The 12,514-nt window shown below is 55.9% G+C and overlaps 2 protein-coding genes across 3 annotated transcripts in view; one reads left to right on the forward strand and one right to left on the reverse strand.

The window, feature by feature from the left end:
* Positions 1-8,024, forward strand: part of SZT2 (SZT2 subunit of KICSTOR complex) — a gene marked incomplete at its 3' end in the record, with an annotated part of 51,401 nt that extends 43,377 nt beyond the window's left edge. The window contains exons 59-72 of the mRNA XM_080690929.1: positions 274-541; positions 643-722; positions 809-934; positions 1,039-1,238; positions 1,569-1,659; positions 1,878-1,958; positions 2,037-2,111; positions 4,839-5,052; positions 5,327-5,480; positions 5,597-5,719; positions 5,808-6,213; positions 6,343-6,459; positions 7,666-7,734; positions 7,881-8,024. Of these exons, the coding sequence (XP_080547055.1) occupies positions 274-541; positions 643-722; positions 809-934; positions 1,039-1,238; positions 1,569-1,659; positions 1,878-1,958; positions 2,037-2,111; positions 4,839-5,052; positions 5,327-5,480; positions 5,597-5,719; positions 5,808-6,213; positions 6,343-6,459; positions 7,666-7,734; positions 7,881-8,024 (2,148 nt within the window). The remainder of the gene's footprint in view (positions 1-273; positions 542-642; positions 723-808; positions 935-1,038; positions 1,239-1,568; positions 1,660-1,877; positions 1,959-2,036; positions 2,112-4,838; positions 5,053-5,326; positions 5,481-5,596; positions 5,720-5,807; positions 6,214-6,342; positions 6,460-7,665; positions 7,735-7,880) is intronic.
* Positions 8,025-8,787: 763 nt separating this feature from the next.
* On the reverse strand, positions 8,788-11,428 carry HYI (hydroxypyruvate isomerase (putative); the record flags this gene model as incomplete). Of its 2 annotated transcripts, none has more annotated exons than XM_080692111.1 (8): positions 8,788-8,861; positions 8,969-9,103; positions 9,223-9,292; positions 9,393-9,442; positions 9,529-9,607; positions 9,762-9,876; positions 10,919-11,030; positions 11,230-11,428. In XM_080692111.1, 8 exons carry the CDS (start codon positions 11,426-11,428, stop codon positions 8,788-8,790), a joined length of 834 nt encoding a protein of 277 aa, XP_080548237.1. The 2 variants fall into 2 exon arrangements, with proteins under 2 accessions (XP_080548237.1, XP_080548236.1); XM_080692110.1 differs by having other exon boundaries at positions 9,762-9,901; positions 10,875-11,030.
* Between the last annotated feature and the right edge of the window lie 1,086 nt (positions 11,429-12,514).

Genomic DNA, 12,514 nt, shown 5'->3' on the forward strand with positions numbered 1-12,514 from the left:
CAACCTAGCAAGACCCTGCTTCAAAATAAAAATAAAATAGGGCTGGGAGAGTAGCTCAGAGGAAGACTGCCTCTGGGTTCCATCCATCCCTGTTGTCACACACACACACACACACACACACACACACACACACACACACACACACTGGAAGTAGCAGGGAAGGGCTGACTGAGGACAGGGGTACTGGGGAAGGAGAGTTAAGAGGAAGCCCTGGGGTGGGAGAGAAGGTGTAGGGCAAAGACCACGAGTACATTGTGATGCTCCATCTCTCAGGAGCCAAACCCGTTCCTGCTGCCGGCCATGGAAGTGGAGACCCTCATCCGGAGTGCAAGTCCCCCACTGAGCCGTGAGCAGGGCCGATTAAGTGGGTCCTCTCGTGGTGGGGGGCCCCTTCCTCTGGACACATTTCCCTTTGATGAGGCCCTGAGAGATATCACAGCTGCTCGCCCTAGCTCCACACTTGGTCCTGTACCCAGACCTCCTGATCCTGTCACCTACCACGGACAGCAGTTCCTGGAAATCAAGATGGCAGAGCGTAGAGGTGAAGGAACTGGGGCCAGGCTGTAGAGAGGGGACATCTGTAGTCGGGGAGGGAGAGCTACTACTGCAGGGAGAACTACTACTAGTGCCTCCCATCCCCAGAGCTGGAACGCCAGATGAAGATGGAGAACCTGTTTGTGACCTGGCAGCAGCGTTCTGCCCCAGCCAGCATGCCCATCAGTGTGAGTGAGCCCAGCCTGCATCTTCCATGGCGATCCTATGACCCTTCCTGGTCACTGCTCCAGTGCTCACTGCCCTGTGTCCCCAGGCTGGGGAACTGGAGACCCTGAAGCAGTCATCCCGCCTGGTGCATTACTGTGCAACAGCCCTGCTTTTCGACCCCGCTGCCTGGCTACACGGACCCCCAGAGACCTCTGGGCCCCCCGAGGGACAGGTGAGGGGAAACCCTCCAGACCTCTCCCCTGCGATCTGTTTACCCACAGTGGCCTCCATCCCTGCACCCCAAGGGAGGTAGAGCCTTAATTTCAATTCCCACAGCGGCGCCATCGCCCTGAATCAGGGTCTGGGAGCCGAGAAGCCCCTGCCAGCTGTGAATCCTTGGATGTGCCTTTGCCGGGAGCCCGTGAGGAACCTTGGCTGAAGGAGCTGAGCTTGTCCTTCCTGCAGCAATATGTGCAGTATCTGCAGAGCATAGGCTTTGTGCTGGTACCGCTGCGGCCCCCCTCACCTGCCCGCAGGTGAGCCCCCTCCCGCACCCCACTAACGGAGATAGAGGCTCAGACACCATCTCCCCAAGGAGCATGGCTTCTGTGGAGAGCCCAACCCTGCAGTCTAGTCCCAGACTCAGCCCAGCATTACCACTTACCTACTGTGGGACACTGGGCAAGTCACATACCTAAGAGTTGACAGCCTGCCCCATTGGGATTCGAGAGCATTCCAGGACAGACTGGGCACACATTCCTGCCCTCTGTGGGCCTGTTTCTTTTCAGGACAATTCTGCATAAGTGTTCTCATAACCATAATCCCTCGCCACCTCATCCTCTTGTCTGTCTCTGTCTTTTCTGTAGCACCAGCCGGCTACGGGCCATGGCTGTCCTTGGAACAGAGGGTCGAGGCTCCTTCTCCTGCCCTAAAATCAAGACTGACGGGAGCCCCAAGGTAACTGAGTATCCTTTATTGATGAAGCCAGCAATGCCCTAGACACCAATGTCACTGACCCGAATTATTTCTCCAAGGCCTGAGGTCAGTGACCCTAAGTGATATACTGAGGTTGCTGATCCCAGACTGATGCCATTAAAGTCAGGACCCAAGAGACTTCTGCAGTGCTGGTTGGAGGCCAGCAAGCCCCAATTCTTGCCCCTTTCTCCTTTCTTCAGAGCACTGGCTCTCCAGTCACCACCTACCACCTGCAGCGGGCCCTGCCTGGGGGCATCATCCTCATGGAGTTAGCTTTCCAGGTGAGCAGGGAAGCAGTGAGTGGGAGGAGACAGACCCACCCGTCTCACCCTCCTGACCTCATCTCACCCTCTCTTCAGGGCTGTTACTTCTGTGTCAAACAGTTTGCCCTGGAATGTTCCCGAATCCCAATGGGGCAGGCTGTCAACTCGCAGGTATGTGACAGGGACAGAGGAATGTGGGGTAGGCAGGGCTCTGGCACCATCAGTGCAGCTCCAATGTGCTGGACAGCATGCCTCATGTCCCATAAAGTGGGCATCCTGGCCCAGTGATTGATCAGATGCTGTGGCCTGGCCAAGTCAGTGGGCATTCTGCATTCTAGTGCTGTGGCCGGCTTCCCAAAGCTACATTCAGCCGTGGGACAAGGCAGGAGGCCACCAGCATGGTAGCTCGTCCAGCCCTGTGGTTATTCTGGCACAGTGGTCATCCATAACTGTGGGTAGCTAGACACTGAGGACATTTGGGCATAGTGGGTAATGTGACACATGTTTAGGTCAGTGTCATGTGCAGTCCTGGCCTAATCTAGAGATGGAGACTGCCTGCCATTGTCAGTGTAGTCGTCAACACTTAGAATGAGGACCAGAGTTTGACCCACGCAGTGTACCCCGGGAACTTAGTTGTTATTTGTGCCCCTGCCAGTCTGCCTCCAAGTCAGGCATCTGTACCCCAGGAAGTCAAACACGTAAGTGAGATCAGGGACCTGAAGTCTTTGCTGTACTGAGTTCAGTTCCTCAGGTTGCCAGGAAAGGCACACTAGGAGCCAGGCTGATCTTGACTTCACGTGGACTTTCAAAGTGATCAGAATCCAACTGGATTCAATACTGTAGTGTAACTCCTCTCCATTACGTGGTGCTCCCATATCTGGACAGCTCATATCCAGTCCTAAATGGCTGCTTTTGACTCTAGTGTGGATACCTGGTCATGGAAGATCACAGGATAATGTGACCCAAAAAAGCAGAGTGCCTTTTTATGCAGGAACCTACCTGGGCCCAAGTGCTCAGAAGGGAGCTGTGGATGGGCAAGTGTTCCTTCACACTTTGCTGTGGGGTTGGAGGGCCCACCCCGCTACTCTCTGAGCTTCCATCTTCTCTGCCCCATTGACCCCATCCAGCTGGGTACTCTCTGAACTTCCTTATCTAATCTCTAGCCTTGCTCAGATTTCTAAGTTGCTTTGTATTGTCACCTTTCATTAAGTGCCTGGTGTATGTACTAGGTGAAGAGGAATGATTTGCTCCTGTACAGATGAGGAAATGAGACTCACAGAGGTTAAGTAATTTGTTCCTGGACACACCGCTCATCCCTGGCAGTGTTTGGGGTTAAGATCTAGGTCCCTGTGATACTGGGGCTCAGCTTGTTTATTTCATCACACTTCCTATAACTCATGAAACTGCATGTTAGCTTCACGATAGGTGAGGGAACTGACGCAGAGATGGTAGCTTCCAGGTCACAGCACTCTTCTCACTCCTGCCCTATTAACTCGGAAGCCCAGTGGTCCCAAGAGTGCCTAGGTACATCCGGCCATTCCAGCACCACAGGTCTGCTTAACGCTGGCAGTAATAGTGGCTTACTCGAAGAGAAGGGCCTGCTTCATGTCTGCCTGCCCGCCCTCCTTCTGTCCAAGGTTCATTCAGACAGGCAAGTAGGCAGGCACACTCAGTCGGAGGAGGCCCACCCAGCCTAGCCCTCTGGAGTTCCAGGGGCGGCTTTAAGAATGAGTAGCAGCTAGCCACGCTTGGGTTCAGGGAGAACAGGTACACACCTACCAAGTGTAGAGGAGGGAGTATGGGATATCCTCGGGAAGAGCAGTTGTGGGGAAGAAAAAGCTGGAGAGATGGGAAGGGCAGGAAAAGCTTTCTGAAAGTAAATGCACACTTGGCTTCCCCTGACCACTGCCTGGTTTCCTATGACGCTGTCATCTCATGTACTCTGTAATTATTATTATTATTTTTTTGCCTGTTTATTATCCTATCCCCCACGGGTTTGTGATCTCCTGAAGGACAGGAGTTTGTATCCATGCCCCATGGTGTCCCCCAGAGACACTTGGCAGACATCTGTTGCTTCAATAAATCTGTGCCAGACTCTGATGGAATCTGGGATAGAATAGAAAGGCCTAGCCTCTCAAAATTGCCCTAATTTCATGTAAACAAAGAGTTATAACACAGTCTTAAAAAGTGAGAATAATAAGCCAGGCATGGTGGCGCACACTTGTAATCTCAGCATTTGGGAGGCTGAGACAGGAGGATCATGTAGGTTCAAAGCCAGCCTCAGCTACTTTGTGAGGTCTTTGCAACTCAGTGAGACCCTGTTTCCAAATAAAGAATAAAAAAAAAAAAAAAATAGGGCTGGGAGTGTCGCTCAGAGGTAGAATGCCCCTGGGTTCCATCCCCAGTACCGAAAAATAAAAAGTGAGACGAAGCCAGGAGTGGTGGCGTGTGCCTGTATATCCCCCATACTCAGGAGACTAAGGCAGAAGGACCATTTGAGCCCAGGAGTTCAAGACCAGCCTGGACAATTAAATGAGATCCTGTTTCAAAAAAAAGAAAAGGGAAAAAAGAGTAAGGAAGATCTTAGGAGCTGTTGTAGACCCAAGCGTGGCAGCACATGCTGGTACAAATCCAAGGGCGTGGGAGGCTGGGACAGGAGGACCACAGGTTGGGGGCAGCCTGAGCAACTTAGCAAGACTCTATCTCAAAAAATCAGAAAGGGCTGCATGCAGCCCAGTAGGTGAACACCCCTGGGTTCAGGCCCCAGTACAGAGGAAGTTCTGCTAGGCCGCAGCGACAGGGAGACTGTCAAGTGAAGCCTCCTCTCCTCCCAAGAGGGAAAGGGATTGGGCAGCCTGTGCTGTGCTACACTAACCCTGTCCTCGCTGTCACTCCCAGCTGTCCATGCTGTTCACAGAGGAGTGTGACAAGGTGCGCGACCTGATGCACGTGCACTCCTTCAGCTATGACTTCCACCTGCGCCTGGTGCACCAGCACGTGCTGGGCGCCCACCTGGTACTGCGGCACGGCTACCACCTCACCACCTTCCTGCGGCACTTTCTGGCCCACCACCCTGATGGTCCCCACTTCGGCCGCAATCACATTTACCAAGGTGGGTAGCCCAGAGCAAGCCAGGAGCCGTCCAGGCCTAACAGGGCGGGTGGCTTGGCTTCCCGGGGCAGGTGCCCATGTTTCTGTTGTGTATCCGTCCCAAGGCTTTCAGTCAGTTTCATATCAGAGCTGAGCCCTATGTCCTGTGCACCCTGCTCTCTATTCTGAGCCACTCTCTCAACATGGAGACTCAGGAGCTCCCTTCCCCACCCTGCCTGTCGCCAGGGGCCTGTGCCGGACTTAGCATCTGCTGTTTCCTATAACCTGCCCCTTAGGGACATTGGAGCTCCCCACACCACTCATTGCCGCTCACCAGCTCTACAACTATGTGGCTGACCATGCCAGCTCTTATCACATGAAGCCCCTGCGAATGGCCCGACCCGGGGGCCCAGAACATAATGAGTATGCCCTGGTGTCAGCATGGCACAGGTAAGGCTGGAGGAGGGCGGCGAGCTGGAGAAGGAAGGCCTGTGGTGTGGGCAGAAGGGCTGGGGTTGGTTTCATTGGAACCTCAGAGCGGAAATCGTCCCTCCTCCACTGCACAGCTCCGGCTCCTACCTGGACTCTGAGGGACTTCGCCACCAGGATGACTTTGACGTGTCTCTGCTTGTCTGTCACTCTGCTGCACCCTTCGAGGAGCAGGGAGAAGCTGAGCGGCATGTTCTGCGGTGAGCAGACCCTCCCCCCTTGAACATGCCGATTTCCTGCCACCCCCAGCTCTTGCTACGATGCCACTCTCCCGCCCTCCCCACCCAGGCTGCAGTTCTTCGTGGTGCTCACCAGCCAGCGAGAGCTCTTCCCCAGACTCACTGCTGACCTGCGCCGCTTCCGGAAGCCAACTAGACTGCCCCCTGAGCCAGAGGCTCCCGGGAGCTCAGCTGGCAGCCCTAGGGAGGCCTCCGGGTTTGTCCTAGCCCCTGGGCCGACTCCTCTGTTCCCGCCACTGGCTGCAGAGGTGGGCATGGCACGGGCACGGCTGGCTCAGCTGGTCCGGCTGGCTGGAGGGCACTGCCGCCGAGACACCCTCTGGAAACGCCTCTTCTTGCTGGAGCCACCGGGGCCTGACCGACTAAGACTGGGGGGACGCCTGGCCCTGGCCGAGCTGGAGGAGCTCCTCGAGGCAGTCCATGCCAAGTCCATCGGGGACATCGACCCCCAGCTGGTAAGGGACTCTGGGCTCCAGAAGGGCTTAGGTGGGTGCTAAGAATGCTACAGGCGGCCAGGGTTGGGGAGGTAGAGACTTGGGTGACTCTATAAGACAGCAGATTCAGGCCTGTGGACCCTCTCCCAGGACTGCTTCCTGTCCATGACGGTCTCCTGGTATCAGAGCCTGATCAAGGTTCTCCTGAGCCGCTTTCCCCAGAGCTGCCGTCATTTCCAGAGCCCAGACTTGGGAACCCAGTACCTGGTAAGTTCCCTTAACTCAGAAGAAATCCCTGACAACGATGACAGATGTCCCCCTCCAGGAGCCCCAGCCTGACCAAACAAGCTCTGCCCTAGAGCGTGGCCTAAGAATGGACTACAGAGCTACATGTAAAACCTTCAAGCACCGAGTCCTAGCATGTGGTTTGCTGAGGAGTAACCAAGAGCTTGGTCGCCAAAGGCTCACCAAGCACACACACCTTAGCTTGAAATCCTGAAAGCTGAGCTCAGGAACTGGCAACCCATGGAGCTCTCGGAACTTCATCAGGGGTTGGTCTGAGGGGCTGGAGTCCCAGAAGGGAGCTCTGGGGCCTTAACACCTTGTGACTCAAAGACCAGCAGCATTAGCATTACCTGGGAGTTTGCTGAAATGCAGACATCCCAGCCCCACCCAAAGGCTGGGTTTTGCAACTCAGCAATATCCCAGGTGATCTCTGTGCACCTTAAAGGTCGAAAGCACAGCTATAAAGGACAGGTGGAGAGAAGAACTACAGTGGCTAGCACACATGTGGCGAAATAAGAAGACTAAAGAGGCCCCATGAGCTCTTTTGTGCATTGGAGGAGGCATTCAAGAGGAGACTGACTACAAGTGAAAAAAAAGTCGGAGCCTAGTGGCTGCACAACACAGTCCTTGTGGGGAAAATCCATTCCTAGTTGAAGCCTGGTTGAGGACAAGGCTGCAGTGGTGTGGGTGGGAGTGGGCAGCCAGGGTCCTTCGGCAGTGGTGGGAACATGGATACAAGAGTGGGTTTGCAGAAGGGTGATGAGTTCAGCCTGGACCAAGTTGAGTCAGGTCCATGAGGACCTTCACTGTTTAGAAGGTGTGTGGATGGTGCAGACTGGCGCTCAGAGGGAGACCTAGGCAGCCATCTGAACAGGTGGTTCTGAAGCCTTTGGAGGAGAAAGAATGGTCCAGGGGTGGATCCCAAAGCCCAGCACTGGGGGCACCTGGACACCAAGCCAGGTCCAGGGCAGGAGGGGCCCTGCTTGTCCATACTGCCTGGCTCTGCAGGGCCTCTCAAGTCATTCTGAGGGGGCTTGGCAGGCCAACTGATGGGCAGCAGGCTTGCAAGCTGAGGCTCAGTGGAATCTAGTCCTGAACCACCCTCGGGCCACTCCACAGGACGCCCTGTGGGCGGGACACGCTGCTCAGCAGAGACAGGCTTCACCCCCATCCTGTCGTCTCTCACAGGTTGTGCTGAATCAGAAGTTCACTGACTGTTTTGTGCTCGTGTTTCTGGACTCCCACTTGGGAAAGACGGTGAGAATGGGCAGGGGGCTCTGTGTGCCCCCAGATGATCCACCTCAGAGCCCACTGGGGTTGGGGTGCCCCTCTTGCAGAGCCCTTCTCCCTCCCCAACCCATGGCCTCCTCTCACTACTGCACCCCGCACCGCGTTCCCCACAGTCTCTGACAGTGGTTTTCCGGGAGCCCTTCCCAGTGCAGCCCCAGGACAGCGAGAGCCCCCCTGCCCAGCTGGTCTCCACCTACCACCACTTAGAGTCCGTCATCAACACCGCCTGTTTTACTCTCTGGACCCGCCTCCTCTGAGGAAGGACCACAGAGTGCCACCGTTTGTTAAGCTGTGGATCTGCACGACTGCGTACCTGAGCAGGACTGACCAGGCCTCCTCGGCCCCACTCGAGTGACACCAAAGGCTTTGTGACTGCCTGAGGACTGCTGCAGGGACTGCCCTTCCCAAAGCCACTGAGCAGTCCAGGACCCCAGAGGGCCAGGTCACCTCCCTCAGGCACCCATCTCTCCTCAGGCGCCTCCACCCTTCCTTAAAGGCACAGCTCTTTCCCACAAACCTGGTGGAGCCCTGAGAATTCTGTACACCAGGTGATAAGCACTCTCCTCAGAGCTCTGCTTGAATCCCACCCCCTGGTCCTCAGTCACTGTCACCACCTGCCCCCCAACCCTCTGGTCTTCAGTTCCACTTGGACCTCACTGCTGGACATTACCACTGACATAAGACATCTTGATTCCAGTTCCAGCTCTGCCTTTGAAACACCTGTGACTGTGTCCAACTCCTTTACTCTTAGACCCCCGGCTCCTCATCTGTGAATGAGGAGGAGGCTCAACCGCTCTCCGGTCTCCACAGCAACCCTGGCACTGACTGGAGGATTTGAGCGTGAGCCGTGTGTCCCTTCTCAACAGGAGGGAAGCGACCCAGAGACACTGAAGCGTTAGACACTGTGTGTCCCCCCTCCCCTGTAACATGCACATATGAACACATTCAATTGGTTGTCTTTAATTCCAAAGAGGGTCTCACTCGCTGTTCCATAGAAGCGCGCTGGTAGTGTGCAGGGCCTCACTGGCTGGCCTGTGGGCGGCCCCGCCTATCCCAGTATGAACGGAGCCAACGCAGACCCTCTGCTGTGTCTCCTGTGGGGAGAGGAAGGCAATGACATCTCATCCCACAGAGAGAAAACAGCCCCATCCGACATCTGGCACTCCAGAGCCCTTTCCCCACGCCACGCCTGGGGCCTCGCCTTGAGGCCGATACTCGCAGCCCACAAAGCCTTGGTAGCCTTCATCCTCCAGCAGCTGGAACAGGTAGGGGAAGTGCAGCTCTCCAGGACTGTCCGGCTCCCCTCGACCTGGGACTTGTGCCACCTGCACATGCCCTGGGGACAGATGTGGGGAGACTTGTGCCCAGGGGCACTGTGGGGTTGAAAGGGTGGGGGCATCGGAGCAGCCTGGAAGACCAGAGCAGCAGACCAGGAAGGAGCAAGGGAACCCTCACCAACGATGGGCAGGAACTTCCGGATGTTTGCTGTCAGGTTCCCGTCCATGATCTGCCAGTGGAATATATCCTGGGAAGGGATGCTACAGTCAGCTCCCAGATGTCCCCGTCATACTTCCCAGATGTGGAGAACACGGGCACTATGAGAAGCACCCCTTTGTCCCTCTCACCATTTGTAACTGGAGGTTGGGTCTTCCAACCTTCTCTAAGATGGCTGCCGCTGGAAGAGAAGCCAGGGAGGGCCGTGAGGCTCAAGGAGAGCACAGGAGTTGGAGGTCGGGAGGAGGAACAGGGCTAGGGTCCTACCCTGCTGGGGCGTGTCCAAGAAGTACTGGGGGTCAGTAACACGGGTATTGATGGGCTCCAGCAGTCCCACGAGGTTCTCCTAGTGCCATGCGGGTGCTGTGAATAGGGCTGCTTCCCAGGCTCCATCAGTCACCGCCAACACACTCAGCTGTCCCTCTCTCTGGGTCAGTGCCTCCTGCGCTCTCCCTGCTGAGCCCCACACACACAGGCAGGTGAGGATATGGGCCCCTCACCTGAGCCAAAACCCCAGCTGCATGCCGCAGGTTCTCCAGGAAAACCATCTCCATCTCACCCCTGGCTGCTGCACGATCAGCCCCCGGAGGTACTCTGCCAGCCATCAGGTGGATCCTGTGGGGAGAGGGGCGGGAAGCCTCTGCCCTGGCTCCCTGTGCACCTCTTCCCAGATGCCTTCTGCCACGTGGCCCTCACCCTCTCTCCAGGTCCACATGGCCTGGGCCAAGGAGTCAGCACCTCAGACACTTGAGTCAGCCCAAGGCCGTGTCCCTTCCCAGATGCCATAGGGCCGAAGCATCCTCCTGCCCCAGGGACCCCAAGCCATCCTGAACCCCTCCTGGGCTTGCTTTAGGGCTTTTCCTCAGCCTGTAAGCATGCTTGCTTCTCACTTTGTTGTGTTTCTGGTTTTGGTGGTGGTACTAGGGATTGAATCTAGGGATATTCATTCTACTTCTAGCTACACTTCCAGCCATTTTTTTTTGTTGTTATTTTTAGCAGTGATACTAGGATTAAGCCCAGGGGCATTCTACCTCTGAACTACACCTGCAATCCTATTTTAATTTTGACACAGGATCTCACTAGGTTGATGAGAGTCTCACAACTTACTGAGGCTGCCCTCAAGCCTGCAATACTCTTCTCAGGCTCCCAAGTACTGGGATTACAGGCGTGCACCACCATGCCCAGTTTATTTTTCATTTTGAAAAAGGGTCTCACTAAATTGCAGAGGGCCTCGGTTGCTGAGTTTGTCTTCAAACCGGTGATCCTCCTGTCTCAGTCTCCCAAGTACTGGTATTACAAATGTGTGGCAGAACACCTCTCACCTTTTGAAAATGTTGACCCTTGCCCTTCACAGGCGGTCCACGCTGTAGGAATGGAGGGGACCAGGGCATCACTGATTCCAGGCAGGGTTAGATTACTCTATAACTACACATTATCCTTGTCTTCCAGTGGACCACAGGCTGGATTTAAATTGCTACCTCACTGGTCAAACTGAGCTCCCAGCATGCCCCGGGGCAGGGGAAGTGCATGAAAGCATTGCAAACTAAATCACACAGAGAAAATACAAAGGACCAGTGCTGCGGAGGTGAAGGGCCAGAGCCTGCGTCCTCTACCCCTTGCCCTAGACCCTGCGATCACAGCGGCCAGGGTGGGATACCTGGGACAGCCCAGGGCCTTGGCGTACCGCACAGCCTGCTCCAGCCCTTCTCGGAAGGCCGCCTGTCTCCCGGGGACGGCCCCCAGCCCCATTTCCCCCTTCTCCTGGTCTCCTGTGGAGAGAGCGGTGTTACTTGGGCGGGACACCCCCCAGGACGGCCCTGCCCACCCCTGCGCGCACGGGGGTGAGGGGGCGTGTTGATCAGCGCCTGCCGCCCCGCCCCGACATGGCCAGCCCGGGCGCACAGTGAGGGTGGGGGGCTGTTGATCCGCACCAGCCGCCCAGCCCCGCCATGGCCAGCCCGGGCGCACCGGGGGGCATGTTGATCAGCACCAGCCGCAGCCCCGCGTCCCGCGCCGCCAGCGCCAGCGCCTCGGGCGGCTCCGCGTACGGCCAGGCCACCTCGGCCGCCTCGAAGCCCGCGCTGCCCGCCGCGCGCAGCCGCGCGGGGAGGCCGGGGAGCTCGGGGAACAGCCAGGACAGATTGGCGGAGAAGCGCAGCGGAGCCATGCTGCCGGGCCCGGCCGGAGTCCGAGCTACCGCAAGGCCACGCGGGGCGGCGCCAGGCTCCGCCTCCACTTGCGATTGGAAAAGTGTTGTAAAACTTGCGACAGTGCAGAAAAGGACCTTTATTCCAGGAAGAGGGGAGGGCAGGGTGGAGCCAGCGGGCCGGGTGGGGCAGAGGAGATCTGTTCTTTCAGGAACGTTTGAAAGCTAGGACCAAATAAGAACTTTCGTACCACTGGTTATCACCCCTACCCTGTTAACTTTCCCTTACAGATTAAGAAATAAATGTGCGATTTTTTTTCTTAGAAAGCTCTGATCATATAGTTTTATAACCTCTTTCACGTACTATTTTGTGACATTCCCGGGCTCTTCAGTCCCTGCAGCAGCTGCTCGGGTGGCCCGGAATTACCCGCCGGGCTGATAGCCGCTGCTCGCGCAGTGAGAGCTTTAACAAACCCCTCGGTCCCCATCTCTGCACCTATTTCTTGGATACCTTTTTAGAGATGTCCATCACAGTGTTCGTCTATCCTACTGTACGTTCTTTATAAGAGAACTGCCCCGCCGCTGGTCACTGCGCTGAGCAGCTATTGGCTGTCTGCGCCCTCAGCTGACAATTTAAGGGCCGCCAATCCAGACACTGACCAAAGGCCTCATGCTTAAATGGTTCAGAAAGATAATATGGCTAGTCAGATTCTCCCATCAAAAGTACAAACAGAAGTACTGAGTCAAGTTAGGTGATCTTGCAAGATGACAGGGGCTGTAGAAACTAAATAAACAAGAGTTGATGGCAAAGAGAAGCTAGAGCAGAGAGCAGGGTAACTGTCTTGTGAGGAGAAGACCCCAGCCCCGCTGTCCCAGGCAGCCCAGACCCAAAACCATTCCGAGGCCTGCAACTTCCTAAGCTGGACTGTTTCCACTCTCCTCAGTTCCCCCATCATCGTGTGTGTGTGTGTGTGTGTGTGTGTGTGTGTGTGTGTGTGTGTGTGTGTGTTTCTGTGTTTTGCTAGAGGATTGAACTCAGGGGCATTCTACCTCCAAACTACACCCCCAGCCCTATTTTATTTTTTTATTTGGAAACAGGGTCTCACA

The sequence above is a fragment of the Muscardinus avellanarius genome (genome assembly GCF_963383645.1).
Source record: "Muscardinus avellanarius genome assembly, chromosome: 3".
NCBI lineage: Eukaryota > Metazoa > Chordata > Mammalia > Rodentia > Gliridae > Muscardinus > Muscardinus avellanarius.